Source organism: Neocloeon triangulifer, unplaced genomic scaffold, assembly GCF_031216515.1.
Source record: "Neocloeon triangulifer isolate White Clay Creek 2 clone unplaced genomic scaffold, ASM3121651v1 ptg000003l, whole genome shotgun sequence".
NCBI classification, from domain to species: domain Eukaryota; kingdom Metazoa; phylum Arthropoda; class Insecta; order Ephemeroptera; family Baetidae; genus Neocloeon; species Neocloeon triangulifer.
The window spans coordinates 1,474,132-1,488,029 of NW_026775546.1; the positions used below are offsets into that span (position 1 = coordinate 1,474,132).

General features: G+C 37.5%; 2 protein-coding genes across 2 annotated transcripts; one reads left to right on the forward strand and one right to left on the reverse strand.

Moving 5' to 3' along the window:
• Window positions 1-7,473: 7,473 nt before the first annotated feature.
• LOC132192809 (negative elongation factor A-like) lies at window positions 7,474-10,772 on the reverse strand. The gene is made up of 10 exons (XM_059612971.1): window positions 10,642-10,772; window positions 10,306-10,583; window positions 10,068-10,248; window positions 9,922-10,007; window positions 9,702-9,867; window positions 9,463-9,648; window positions 9,109-9,279; window positions 8,553-8,929; window positions 8,396-8,495; window positions 7,474-8,026 (listed from the first exon to the last, which is right to left on the reverse strand). Exons 2-10 carry the CDS (start codon window positions 10,513-10,515, stop codon window positions 7,794-7,796), a joined length of 1,710 nt encoding a protein of 569 aa, XP_059468954.1. The 5' UTR covers window positions 10,516-10,583; window positions 10,642-10,772; the 3' UTR covers window positions 7,474-7,793.
• LOC132192810 (ceramide kinase) lies at window positions 10,662-13,585 on the forward strand. The gene is made up of 8 exons (XM_059612972.1): window positions 10,662-11,033; window positions 11,118-11,372; window positions 11,433-11,858; window positions 12,044-12,196; window positions 12,346-12,513; window positions 12,572-12,771; window positions 12,824-12,948; window positions 13,008-13,585. The coding sequence occupies exons 1-8, from the start codon at window positions 10,898-10,900 to the stop codon at window positions 13,102-13,104; spliced, it is 1,560 nt and encodes a 519-aa protein (XP_059468955.1). The 5' UTR covers window positions 10,662-10,897; the 3' UTR covers window positions 13,105-13,585.
• The last annotated feature ends 313 nt before the right edge of the window (window positions 13,586-13,898 follow it).

Below are 13,898 nucleotides of genomic sequence, written 5' to 3' on the forward strand. Positions count from 1 at the left end.
GCAGTTCAAAATAAAGTTTCAACTCATCACTTTTTGTTCTCTTTCAATATGATCTGACAGAAAAAATTTCATTGTGAAACTAAAGCAAGATTTTGTTGAACTACCTTCTTACCAAATCGTGAAATCTTCCTCTCTTCTCTGATTAATGAAGGGTCGATTCGCTGACGCGTGCAAAATCTACCAACAGTCGGAGGAAAGACGGCGCTTTTTTCTTGATGAGCGGGCGAAGCAAAGGCAGAGATGAGAGCGAATAATTATCTTCTGCTCGAAATATTTTTCTAATGAGAGTCGGCATAGTGTGCTTGGCAAGGGGTCCGTCTTTCCCTCTTCTCTCAACAAAGCACTTTTCTTCCTTCGATCAGACGTTTAAAACTCTCATCAAATTCAATTAGCGTCTCGATTCCTCGGTGAAAATAATCGACTGGCGCACAATATAATCCGGCAGCTGCTCAGGCAGCGTCAATTATTCATGCGATTGTTAGGACGACGACGGAGCAGAAACTCTCCACTTTTAACAGCAGTTCAGCTCCACATTTGGGCGAAGGCAAGTTTTAATTGATAATTCGGCACCAAACCACTTATCTCATGTGAAACGTTAAAAAGTTAAGAGAAAGTGAATTTGAACATTTTTTACATTCTGCATTTAATTTTAGACGAATAAAAAAACATTTAAATGAACTTTTTTTAGAAGGTTTGCGGGAAATTGATCAGTAATGAAATTGCATATTTTTTTTGTCACATGAAAACCAGGCATGTTGCAAAAGTTAAAATTGGTGAACAATGTGACGTTGTTATTTGAAATAAAAAAGTTGAAAATTTTGATGAGGAAAGACACAGTTCATCATTTAACGAGTATATTTTGTGTTAACAAAATTATTTTAATCATGAATTAAATTAATTTTACTGCAATAAATTTTGGCAAAGAAATAAAAGGCTCTGATTTAAATGTTTTGTATCAATTTTATATTTAGTTAGAAACATTCAATTTTATAATTAAAAATCTTGCAGTGCAAAAATTGTGAAACTCGTTGATTAGACATGTGAAGCGTAACTTAATCAATGAACTGCGTCACTTTTACCGATTAAATAAAAACAAATTTCTAAAACAAGTTCTAAAATAAGCAAATCTAAAGCTGAGTATAATTTACCGTGCGTATATGTGAATTAAAGAAACGACGCTTGCCAACTTTTGCCCCCATGCACGTCTTCCTGCCCGTGCATCCCCTTTTCCGAGCTCTTCCCCATTACGTCATCCGCTGCAGGCGCTTCTTTTCCATTTTATTTCTCTAATTCTCAAACGCTTCTCTTGCTTGCAACTTCTGGGGCAAAATTCTTGCTCAAGAAACTTGCCAGAGCGCACGAATTGCATTTTACATTATGTATATTCGATATTGTTGCGCCAAGAAGCCAATTATCTGCTGCTGCAATTGGATATTATGATATTAATATCGTTTTACTCCATGTTGTTTTCTTCTACAATCTACAAAGTCCGTTAAGAGAAAATTGTGGGTAGAAGTGGTATGTCTGCACTTTGATGAGTTTCCAAACTACATACACAATAATAGAATTTTCTGAAGTAAGGAGAGAACCTACTATTTCCAATAATATATTGAAAAATCAAACTCGATATTTATCCTATTGAAATTGGCGTATATAATTGAGCACAATTGAGCATTTATAATAATATTTTGCATATATTGTGTTAATTAATATTTTTTTATTACTAGTGTTAATTATAGTTATAATAAGTAATTAAATAAAATAATGATTTGAAAATATTTTTTGGTGTATTTTAATTTTTTTTTTAATTTTCATTATTTATATAAATTTGTTTAATATCAAACTTTGTCTTCTAAAATTAAGTTGAATGTTTGAAACAAAATTATTGATATTATATTTTAATTAAATTTTATTTATATATATTTTGTAACATTTTTAAGAAAAATTTGATAAATTTAGATATAAATTGCATTCATGTGGCAGCTCATTTTTTGCATTAAATGTTTTATATTTTAATCGAATTGAAGTATGGAAATTTGAAAACTTTATTGCGTAGTTACACGCGTGTGTGGCTACCCCTCGCGATAGCGAGCAACTCAATTTGCGCTCTCGGACTGCTTGTCATTTGGCGTGCCTCTTGACAGCGCACGCACGGTTTCGCGCATCGATTCCACACTCGAGAGAGGCGCGCAAAATGCATTACTTATGCATGGCGTGCGTCGTAATTAAGTTAAAAAGCGGTGACGCGGGCGGCCCCGAGCGTAGCTGCTTCCGTTGATTTCGTTAGGATTGAAATTTTCACTCAATTTACCTTGGGCGAGATTGGCACATGACGATGGCAGTAGAAAATCTTGTTTTCCGTGTGGATCTGAATTTGCCGGTACGCAAAACACGCCGCGGGTGGCTTAGGCCAAGTGGATTGGAAAGCGGCGCGCTCAGATAATCTGATTAGCCGCCGTTCCGCAGAACACCATTTTTGTTATTTCCAGCGGCGTGCAGATCAAAGAGGCGACGTCGCGGAAATTATTATTGCCGCGCACAAAACGCGTGATATTATTAGCATCCGACATTTCATTATTACGACTAGAACAAGAGAAAGAGAGAGAACAACTAATGTCTCGGTAAAAGGGTGATTTGCACGAAAGGGACGGAACACGGCGTTTTAAATCATTACAGTGGTGGTGTTTTATCTGATTGAAATTAGCCACGAAAGTCGAATTAAAAAGTACTTAAAAAATGCAAATGTGTCTAAATGGTTCTTAGAATATGACATTAATTTCTAGATCAAATTTAATTCATACGTGACTATTAAAAAGAAAGAAAGATTTCAAGATTGTTTTCCTGTCTTGTTTGATTTAAATTGATAATTTTTTTAATGCACACATGAAAAACATTAATTTATTACACTAAGATACCTGTAAGATACATACATTTTCAAAACTTATTTATTATTCAATTTAGAGTGTTTAAAGAGAACTTTTACAATTAAAATTTATTGTAGCCTTTTACTATAAAAATTTCAAAAACGATTATTTGATTCAAAAATTTTTCCCTTTCGGCTTTATCTTGATTTTACTTTCAGGAGGTAAAACTAAAGGCCAGCCCGTCCAAAATCGACGGAAACAATCTACCTCCTGCAAGAGTGAGGGCGAGGGCCACAATTACGCGGCCGGCGTGTAATAGCGAAAATAATCGCGCAAGGGCTGCAATTTCTCCTCTCTCTATTTTTTTTATAGCAATAACAATTTCGTCTGCAGCCAGAAGCTCGTTATTATCATTATACGGCATTCGTGCCGCTCGGCAGTATAATATTAAATGCGCGCCGAGTCCGGACAAAAACACAAAAAGCATAGCATGCGTGCCGACGGTGCTTTATGCGAGTTTCGCGTGACCCCGGCCGCAGGGGCTGCAAACGAGGTGGAGGTGAGGAAACATCCCAACAGGCTTTCATTCCCGCTCTCGTGTATGTGATTTGATTAAACGAGCGCCGATGGAAATCTTTTTGTGTTCTTTTTCTCTGTGTTGTGTATTATTGTCCCGCTGTTGTTGTGACTGTTCGATAAAGAGCAACAATGGGAATGACAAATGAAGTGGAGCGCGATTTTTCTCGGTAACCACACAGAGACAAAGCAGCGCACGTCGCGCTCGTTTGCGGCCTGGAATCGTGCTAATTAATCAAACGCAGACGCACGAAATGTACGCGAAATGCTTTTTGCTGCAATGAGGCAATTCTGCTCATCAATTACAACGCAAACAAGCGAGCCACGTTTGCTTTTAAAAGAGACAAAAGACAACAAATCATGACAAAGTTAATTAATTTCACTTTTTTGCAGCTACCTGGAAATTATTTCTGTTTTCCAACAGAAACTTTTACCTTGTTTTACTGACCGATTCTTTGTGATTTGAATATTTCAATATATATAATAGCTAAAATTGTTTCAAATTTAATTTTTCCTCTTCTGATGGAGATAAAACAAGGCAGTGGCATTTATGCAAACTAGAGAAGGCGAAAAAAAATTTTAATTTATTATTGTTGTTGTTTATTTTTCAAATGTTGCACATCAAATTGTTTGCATTTAACTAATAAAAAATGTTAGCAAACTGAAGACACTAGGCTTCAGATAAAGCTTCTTTTTTGGTGAAAATTTAAGTTGTAACACCAAGTAATCGATTCAGAGCAGGATTGATTATTGAATCAAATTTATTTAAAACAATTAATGATTTTAATTCGTCGCAGCAAGAAATTTTGCAATTTTCTATTTACATTTTAAATTTGAAATTAAAACCAAAAGTTAGTAACAATTACAATACTACAATATTCTTCAAAAGATATTTAAAAAATAATTTTTTTTTAATATTGTGGTGAAAATCAATTTAAATTAGGTTCAGGTGATGTTAATCAGAGCTTAATGTGCAGAATTATTTATAAGGTCTCGTCTGCATAATTAAATTTCTCACTTTCGTGCAAAGCCTGACAATCGATCACAACGACCATTAACGAAGGAAGGGTTCACTCTCAATGAACTCTGTAAACTCATTTAAATAAATGCATGCCGGAAGAGACGGCCTGCTCGAGTTATCCACGCGTAGGCTTCAGACTGCAATTTCTCACTTGTCAGGCCGCGACGCCTGCTGATGAGATGTGCGTTTTACGCAACACTCACGCACCTGCTACCCTCTCAGCTGCACCCCCGACGGGACAGAGACCCTAATTCTGGCGCAACAATAACACGGCCGGAGCAGCGCGCGGCGCCAATTTGCGGCTTCTTGTTTAAACTTGATGAAATATTTAGACACACCAGCAGCGTGGCCAGAGAGTGGATCGGCCGTCCCGGGGATGACAAATTGCGCTCCAAGCATGTATATCCATCGGCTAATGCCGATTTTGGTGTAGGTCCAGTGCTGGGTAATTGATCAGTGGCACTCAAGACCACAAAGAAGTCACTCAATTTTAATGAATTTTAATTTTTTAAAGGCAATTTTTAAATATAATTGTTTGAACAAATTATTAAAAGTGCAATGAAAAACTTCTTTGATAAAAGAAATGTTAAGTAAAAATTGAAAAAGGAATCAATTTACAATTTTATTCTAAACATAATATTTACAAGTGTAAATGGCCAAAGAAATGAAAATAATGTACACAAAATTTTGATATGATTCAGTTTGTGCGACTTTTGTTAATTTAATGTTTTGTAATATTTATGAAATTCCATTTTAATTTGTGAATTTATCCAAACTATATTTTTCCAACATCCAACTGTTGAGTTTTTAGTTTTGGTCTGGCATAAAATAATTATGTTTTATGTTTTCCCCTAACAAAAATACCAAAAATATGACAAATGAAATTTAAGTTACGCCTCCTGGACGTAGATTTGGTAATACAAGCCTATTTAAATTATTTACATTTTAATTAAAATTTTTTAAATTAAAAAAAGTTAATGGCTGTGATCCAATTAGAACTTTGTTTAAGGATTAAAATTGTCAGTATCAATCTTTACCCAAGCGTTTTACCTGACCTGCCTGCCAAAAGATTGATTTGATGATTTTATTTATTATTGTTATTTATTTCTCAAATTGTTTTAGTCTTCAGACCCCGTTTATAAAGATTAAATGTATAGTCCGTGCATACTACTCTTCATATTATGGCACGCAAGGCTGAAACGTAGATGAACAGCCCTGCTCTCACTGTGCGGGAATAAGCGCTGAAACTCCATTAAACGGCGGCGAGAGGCAATTATTTTTGAGCGAAAATGAGCCACCTGCAAAATTAGCAGCGCTTGATGATGTTTTCACCAGCTATAGCTGCCGAGCAGGCAGGTAGATAGGCCGGAGCCACCAAATTAATTTTGCCGTCAAACCAATTTTCGCGTGAAATTCAGAACGAGAGAGCAAACTCAGTTAGTGCCGAGAGTGATGAGATCTAGCTAGGGAGCTGTGCAATGCCGCGAAATAATAAGCGAAATGTTTTCACCCCTCGCGCCATCACCGACTGAACGGCAGCCATCCATCTCTAATTATAATCCGTCGGTGTATTGACGAGAGAGAGTGAGCAGCGAGTATTATTATGACGTACATACAATATTATGGAGAATATATATGTTGTGCAGTGGCCATCAAACTAAATCGCTAGTATGCGGTGAGGTCGAAATGGGCTTGTAATCTGCTGTGTGATTCCATGTTTGTAATTCCACTCTTACCGGATTTAACAAACTCCACTAATAATGCGCCAGAGGCAGGCAAAATAATCTGCTGCACGTGTAAAACTTCATTTCAATTTGTTTTATGCACATGAAATATTCTTGCACAAAGAAAAAAAGACAGATCAATTATTGAAAATAACAAATTAAATATTTTTTTCCTTCCGCGAAAGCCCAAATCATGTTTCTAATCCGGTTATATTTTCAATTTTATTTTAACTTTTTAGGTTAAATTTCAAGGAAAAATCATAATCTTGTACAATCTTGTACTGCAGATTTTTATTTTTACTTATGCAACCTGCCAGACACGCATGTCAAGCAGGTTGCATTTTAAGTCACCTGAAATCTTTTACCAACATTTCCTCCCTTCTTCTCACAGCACTTACGCAAATTTCGCGTGTACACTGTGGTACACTCGCAGAATACAAGTCCCCTGAGAAGCATTTGTCTCCAGGAAAATTGTTTTAATTTTGCAGATGACACTGCTTGAAATACGACCGCGCGAAGATAAAGTGAGAACCACTTTTTACGCTTTTTCCCTCTGAAAATTATAAGCTTTTACTGCGCGCCTTTCGCGAAATATAAATGCTTTTATTTATGGTCCTCTCGCGCTGCAAAGGCATTAAATTACGAATTCATTGCTTGCGGACAAGCGAGCTCGCAGAAAAAGAGAATCTCGTTATCAAAAAAATACCCTGTTGAGCTCTCTGGCGGCTGTTGAATGGCTGCGCGTCTGATTAATGCCAGTCTTTGGGAAAATACACACCTGAGCACTTTTTTGCGGCAACAAAGCAGACAATGTGCTCCTGCTTTCCTCGTTGGCGCAGGATAGAGGAGTTGCTAGCTGGTATGGCTTCTAATGTAAAAAATGATTCCCCCGACGGAGAGACAGACATTGAAAGATGCGTACACGCTGAGCCAGCATGAAAAACGCATCAAAATATGCAAAATTTTAGGGAGGGTGCCAACAGACACTTTAAAAATTCCCATGCTGTTCATCAAATAGGAAAATGTAGAGACACCCCAAGTCTATACTATTTATTTTATTAAATAAAGTGAACAGGAAAGTTGATTTTAAATAAAAATTGTATATTTAAAGATTCTTTAACTTTATACCTATCTATCAAGCTCAGAAAATTACTTGTTTTTTATTTTTTTTTTATTTTTGGATTAGCAATCCTATCAAAATGTACATTAATCTAAATATAACGTTTTAATAAAAATTTAAAAAAATTGGCCTCATTGGTTTGCTATAGTAGGGAGATGAAAAAATTCATACTACAGGCTGTGTGGTGATAAAAGCTTGGAAATCATTTGATATCCATTTTAATAAAATGAACTAAGAGTAACAAAAAATATTCCCAACTAAAATTTAGCCTTGAAAACAAGTAAATTAGTTAATTTCTATCTGAAATTTGTACAAACACAATATACTAAATCAATTAATTGGTCACTACTTAATAATTGCGATTAATGTCTTAATTATGTGCATGTTATATACTTAACATAATATTCCATAGACACTGATTTTGACTCGCATAATTTTAAACAATGAATGAATGATTGATGTAATTGTCCCTGTCAACAGGCTGGCTATCACACAGGCACTTGGGGCGTGGCGGTTGTCTGTTGCGTAACTACGATCTGTGTGTTCGGGATCTCGTCGGGCTTGCGGTATTTCTTCATTCTCTTCCACTCGCCGGTGTTATAATTCATCTGGAAGTGTGTCTCAGCCACCATAGGCACATAAGTATCGTTTTGCATCACATCCTCCTGGTTCTCGCTCAACTTGATGGTTATGATGCTGCCCAGATGAGGGCACGGATTGTCTGCAGACAAAGAAAAAATCATTGTAATTTTAAATCGAATTCACTCATACCTAAAGTCAAGCGCAAATAAATTAAACAATTCAATTTTTTAATTAGAGTATTTAGTCACATGTCATGGAGATTTTATATAAAAATTATTATATTATTTAATATAATAAAATATAATAATATTTTAAAATATTTTGGTGCTTAACTTAAAAAATTTTGTTTTAATATTTTATTGAGATAGAAATAAATTGTAAAATTGTAAGAAATACACGAAAAAGTTATTTTTAGAATTTAAGCAGAATGAACTGCATGCTAATTTTTTTTAATTGTAATTTTTTTTTTATACAAACGGAGAAGAATGTATAATAACTAAATACAAACCTCTTGAACCAGCCATAAATCCCAGGATAAGCGCCTTCTCTGCTCTCGTAATTTTGTTGGCAGTCTTGAACATACTTTGGGCTTCCAGCATTTGCTCTCTCTAAAATTTAAAAACTCTAATTAGATAAGTCCTTTATTTCATTAATTTTCATCTTACTGTAAGGGACAGTCCTTTCTTGACGGGTTGGGCTTGAGCTGCAGGTGCAGCCGCTGCAGGAGCAGGTACGGCTGGAGCCGCCGAAGGCTGGGCAACCACCGGCTGCTGGACTGGCTGTCTGATGACCTGCTGCACGGTGCCCGCCTGGGTCATTTGGATCACATGTGTGGTGGGGCCAGCCACAGTGGTGGTCACGCGGGCCACCGCAGTCTTTGTGGAGACTGGCGTCGAGGGGGCGGCAGGGGTGAGCACCAGCGTCGGCCTTCCGAGCACAGACACTGGCGTCGATAAAATGTAGTTGCTCGGTTTGGGGGTTGCGGGACTCGGCTGCAGCAGGCTCTCTGTTGCAGGGAGAGAAGTACTGGGGGCAACTGGAGCTAGGAAATAATTCATGATTAAAATGAGGTGAATAATACAATAAGTTACACCCATGGATGTGAAAGCTCTGCGAACTTTAAAAACCTCCCATTTGGTTAAAATGACATTAAATTCATGAATATTTTAAAATGTAATTTTGGGCTGATAAAAAGTCAAGCCGCTTCTGGGGTAGACTTACTGGCTGGAACGGGAGTCGCAAAGGTTGCAGGTGGCGCAGGAGTGGCCGGAGCCGAGATTGGCGCAGGGGTTGGAGGATTTGACGGAACAAGACCTGCTGCGTAGTCTGGTGTCGCACTGGCTGCCTTTTCTGCCTCGGCAGCTGCTGCTTTTTTGTTTGCTTCTTCCATCTCTATAATAAGGTATAAAATTCATTAGATTTTTTAACTGAGCTTTGATGAATTTATTAGATTAAGATTGAAATCAAAGTAATTTTATCTTAAAAAGACTGAATTAATTTAACAAATATTATATTTAATTTCCTCGGTGGACTTTTAAAACAAAACGGAGTCTTTTAAAACAAAATTGAACAAACCTTGCATTCTTTTTCTTTTCTTTGCTGCCGCATATCCAAGTGGCTGTTCAGTGATGTCCAGCAGTTTTATACCTCCATCTTTTCTACCAGCAGGTGGTCTGATCATACCAGGTCTAGAAGGCGTGTTCGTTCCTGGAGCACGGAAACCACCAGTTGGCACTCGACTTGGAATTCCCTTCAAGGGGGCTATAAATTGGAAAAAATTATTAAATTATTTTAAAATTAATTTAAAAAGCTACTGGTGTCGGTTAGTTTTCTTGGCATTCCTCTTGATCTGAGTGGAATCGTCATGGCGGTAGTTTTCTTTACATTAGAGGCAGCGTCAACAGACTTCTGCAGTAATTCCGCTCTGAGGGCAGCCGACTTCGGTTTCCGTCTCAGCTGGAAGTGCTTTGTGATCGGAGGCTGTCAAGAAAAATCAATTAGTTAACTGCGTAAAATTATAAAAGTGTGCTATACCAAGTTGCCGATGTAATTATTCAAAACGGCTTTATTCAGGTAATGACACTCCAAGGGCAGCATTCCGGTGTCTGTTTGTTTTTTGACTGGAAGAATTCAGTGAAAATGAAGATTGTGTTTTTGCTGACGTGAAACAGGAAAAATACCAAGTTTTTTCAAGTCGTTGATTAAATCTGAAAAAATTCTCTTGTTTTCCTCGACTTCTCCGATGTCCGTGTTCAGAGTGCCATTTGACGGGAATGTCTTCATAAGTTCAGCCAGCATGGATACCCACTGCTCTGTGTCCATCTGGGCCACTTCAATGATTTCGTCCAGCTCCGTCCGCCACTGCAATTAGCAAATAAATCAACATTCAAGTTATTTGTTTACAATTTTCAGACACACCTCCTCAATGTTTCTGCGGGGAATGTGGAAGAACGAGAGCAAAAGTTTCAGCTTCACTTGGGTCTGCAAATCCGGAAAGCACTCCTTGATGTTGCGCAGGACTTCACAGTTCAGTTGAGAGCATATTGAACCGCCTGTCCACGAGTCGTTGGAAGTCCCGAGTTTGTTGTGAAGCCACAGCGAAGTATCACTGTCCCGCACGGTCGCCATTACTGAAATCCAGTGGGCAGCAAGTTGAGTGACGTCATGGCAGCAGCCATCGCAAATCTACTGCGCAGCTGCAAGTAGTGCAAGTTATAAAAAATGGCGCGAGTGACGTATGAAATTTGCACAAACCTCTTCGGAAGAAGCGAAGCACTTTTGAAAACCTCTCAGCATCCCAGCTGAAAGGCCTGAGGGGGAATGTCAAAACAAGAGGACGACGTCTCCTCTTATCACCATTCTTTGTTTTTGTCCACATTTTCAACCGAACCGACGTCCTGATTTAATCGAAATGGAAGTTTTGTGATCCAATATTGCTTTCGCAGCGATCCGAGCCGCTTCAACAACGCCGAATTTCGGCTTGGCCTTGGTAGCGTACATTACATAAGTCATGGCCGCCAACTCGTCAAGTGCAGGGCCGATCGACGACGTTGTTTTGCTGAACGCGTTTTTCGTCAAAGGCAAACGATGTCGCGTGTACCTGCACAGAGGTGTCCTCGTCTGGGAAACGGAGCGTCGTCCATACAGTAAATTTTCCTAGCTTTTATACATTTTTTCCCAACGTTATTGAATTGGAAATTTTATTAATTATATTTTTCGCACTTCCGCAGAGAGAACCTGTGTATTGTTATCCGATGTCCTTGCCGTCCATCCTGTGCATCAAAACGTGACTGACTCAGCAAGGCCTTGTTGTGGCGAAAATGAATGCAAAGAGCCACTCAGTCCAGCGATGCACCTTGCTTTTACGATCCATTACACGGAAGTGTGCTCCAAGAATCGCCTGAGGCATCGGCTTGTCACCTTGAAACATTCCGACCCCAGACAAGTGTCCGCCTGGATCAAAACACTCGATGGATACCTCAAAAGTATTGAATTTAAATCTGCGTAATTTTTATTTAAATAATATAATAAAATTTTTGCTGAAGGTTTGTCGAATCGCCCAAAGAAGTTGCTGGTTTTCGTCAACCCGTACGGGGGCAAAAAGCGAGGATTGCAAATTTTCAAGAAGCAGATGGAGCCTCTGCTGCAAATCGCTGGGGTGGCGTGCACCATGGTACTGACCGAGGCGCCCAACCACGCCTTCAACATGCTCGTCTCTGTGCCCAACTTGGTGCAGACTTACGATGGCATCGCCTGCGTTGGAGGTGACGGCACCTTTTCGGAGGTGATGAATGGGCTTGTCACTCGAACGTGCATGGACCTGGGCGTTGACTTCAAGAACAACCCTGACGTCGAGCCACCGCACCCCAAAGTAGCCATAGGGGTTGTTCCTGGCGGCAGCACTGACACTGTGGCATACTGCATGCACGGCACAAACGACGTCCAGACAGCCGTCCTGCACATCATCCTTGGTATAATTATTTTTAACTTTTGAACGCTTTTTTTAATTTGTGAAATATAAACATCAAAAATAATATTTATATATACCATAATATTGATGATAAAATATTTATTTCATAAAATTGGTTTTCTCCTATTAATAATTTTATTTTATTTTACAAGTGCTGTCCTTTTTAATAGTTGAATTTACAAACAGGTGGTCAAAGAGGAATGGACTTATGCAGTCTGCGCAATAACGAAAAACTCCTTCGATACACAGCCAGTGTAATTTCATATGGCTACCTGGGTGATGTCATGAAGGACAGTGAAAATCACCGATGGATGGGGCCAAAGAGATATGACTATTCAGGTGAGATTGCAATAATTTTTATCAGAATTGCCATGTTATTTGAATACTTATTTTTAATTTGATCGCTGAAAACTTTGCACTTTGCACCTATTCTTTATCATACCATTGTCCTAACTCTGAGAGTATGATATAAAATTAATATTTTCTAGGGTTTAAGAAGTTTTTTGCAAATCGAGGATATGAGGGTGAGCTAAAGATTAGACAGAAAACATTTCACGGCCACCACAGCGACGTCACCAAGGGTCCCAAGTGCCAAATCCACTGCCATGAATGCTCACTAAACAATGACAATAATCACGGCTCTAATGGAGCGAAAGGTAGGTTGAAATAAATCAAACATATTCAAATAAAGATTTTAAATTATTTTTGCCGCAGATGAGTGGAAAACAGTCAGTGGAAAATTCTTCATGGTGAACTGTGCCAATTTAAGCTGCTCGTGTCCCCGCAGTCCGAACGGAATTGCTCCCTTTTGCCATGTTGGCAATGGTTGTGCAGACATAGTGCTCGTCAAACACACCAACCTCTTTAATAATCTAAGACTCCTTCTAAGACTTACCAGCTCAACTAAAACCTTGGTTAGAATTTTGCTATTTTTGTTGATCGAAATTTAATTTATTGATATTGTAGTACGATTTGCCCTTTGTCGAGGCGCTCAGGGCGCAGGAATTCTGCTTCACTGCAGCCAGAGGAAAGAAAACTAGCAACTGGAACTGTGATGGCGAATTGGTGTTTTGCGCTGATATGAAAGTCAAGTGAGTTTTGCTCAGCTAATCCTTTAGAACTTGTTTTTTAAACAACAATTTTTCATCAGGGTGCATCGTCAATTGGTGAAGATTTTCACCAACAGCGTTGAGAGCTCAAGACGGTCAACATTCGGAACTGCTCCGTCCAGCAATTGCTGGTGCTGAGTCTGTCAATTGCATTTTGCTTGTGAGAAGTATTTCGTGACATTTCGACGGTAGCATTTTATCTCTTAAAGAACAAACAATTTTCTTAGTATTGTTGGCCATTAGTTTGCTTTTTTATTATTAGTATTAATTGTTTCAAAGAGCTTTAATTTACGCCTTTACCTGATATTTTCTTAAGAAATTCCTATATTTTTGCCATTGTATCAAATTAATGCCTTTTACAACTGAGTTATATTGTGATAGAGTTTGTGCTTTTAATTTCCTTACTAGCCATTAAAATTTACACTATTTATTTTCTTATAGAAATAACAATAGATAGAAATAATTAAAATTGTATTTGAAAAAACTAACCCTTCAAAGGGAGACTGTGATCTTTGGTAGACAGTTTAAAACATAGCATTTCAACTTGTATTTTACTATATGTGTTAAAAAATAATTTTGGAAAAAAACATTCCATTTATATGTTTAAAAAATGTTCAAATGAAGTGTTTCATTGAAAAAAAAAATCAAAATTTTACCTTCATGGAGTTCTTATATATATAAAATAATAATATAATTATACATATTATATTATTTTTTGTTTATAATAACTAAGGACTCGGCAAGATTTGCAAGATACATATATAATTATGAAACAAATTTAATGAGCATCAACAGATATCCATGAGCAACTAACAAGGACTGCAAGCATAATGAAAATTTTCAGAATTATTTAAAAATAACAAATTGGTCATATTTAAAATTAACATATTTCCTTCTTTTTCTTTTTTTTTTAGAAAAATTGATATTCATCG

Coding starts and splice junctions, on each gene's coding strand:
- LOC132192810 (XM_059612972.1), top strand. CDS start 10,898: ATGGCCGCCAACTCGTCAAGTGCAGGGCCGATCGACGACGTTGTTTTG. Junction 11,034..11,117: donor AACGGAGCGTCGTCCATACA/GTAAATTTTCCT, acceptor GCACTTCCGCAG/AGAGAACCTGTGTATTGTTA. Junction 12,949..13,007: donor TGCGCTGATATGAAAGTCAA/GTGAGTTTTGCT, acceptor ATTTTTCATCAG/GGTGCATCGTCAATTGGTGA.
- LOC132192809 (XM_059612971.1), bottom strand. CDS start 10,515: ATGGCGACCGTGCGGGACAGTGATACTTCGCTGTGGCTTCACAACAAA. Junction 9,868..9,921: donor ATAATTACATCGGCAACTTG/GTATAGCACACT, acceptor TTTTCTTGACAG/CCTCCGATCACAAAGCACTT. Junction 9,649..9,701: donor AAGAAAACTAACCGACACCA/GTAGCTTTTTAA, acceptor TCCAATTTATAG/CCCCCTTGAAGGGAATTCCA.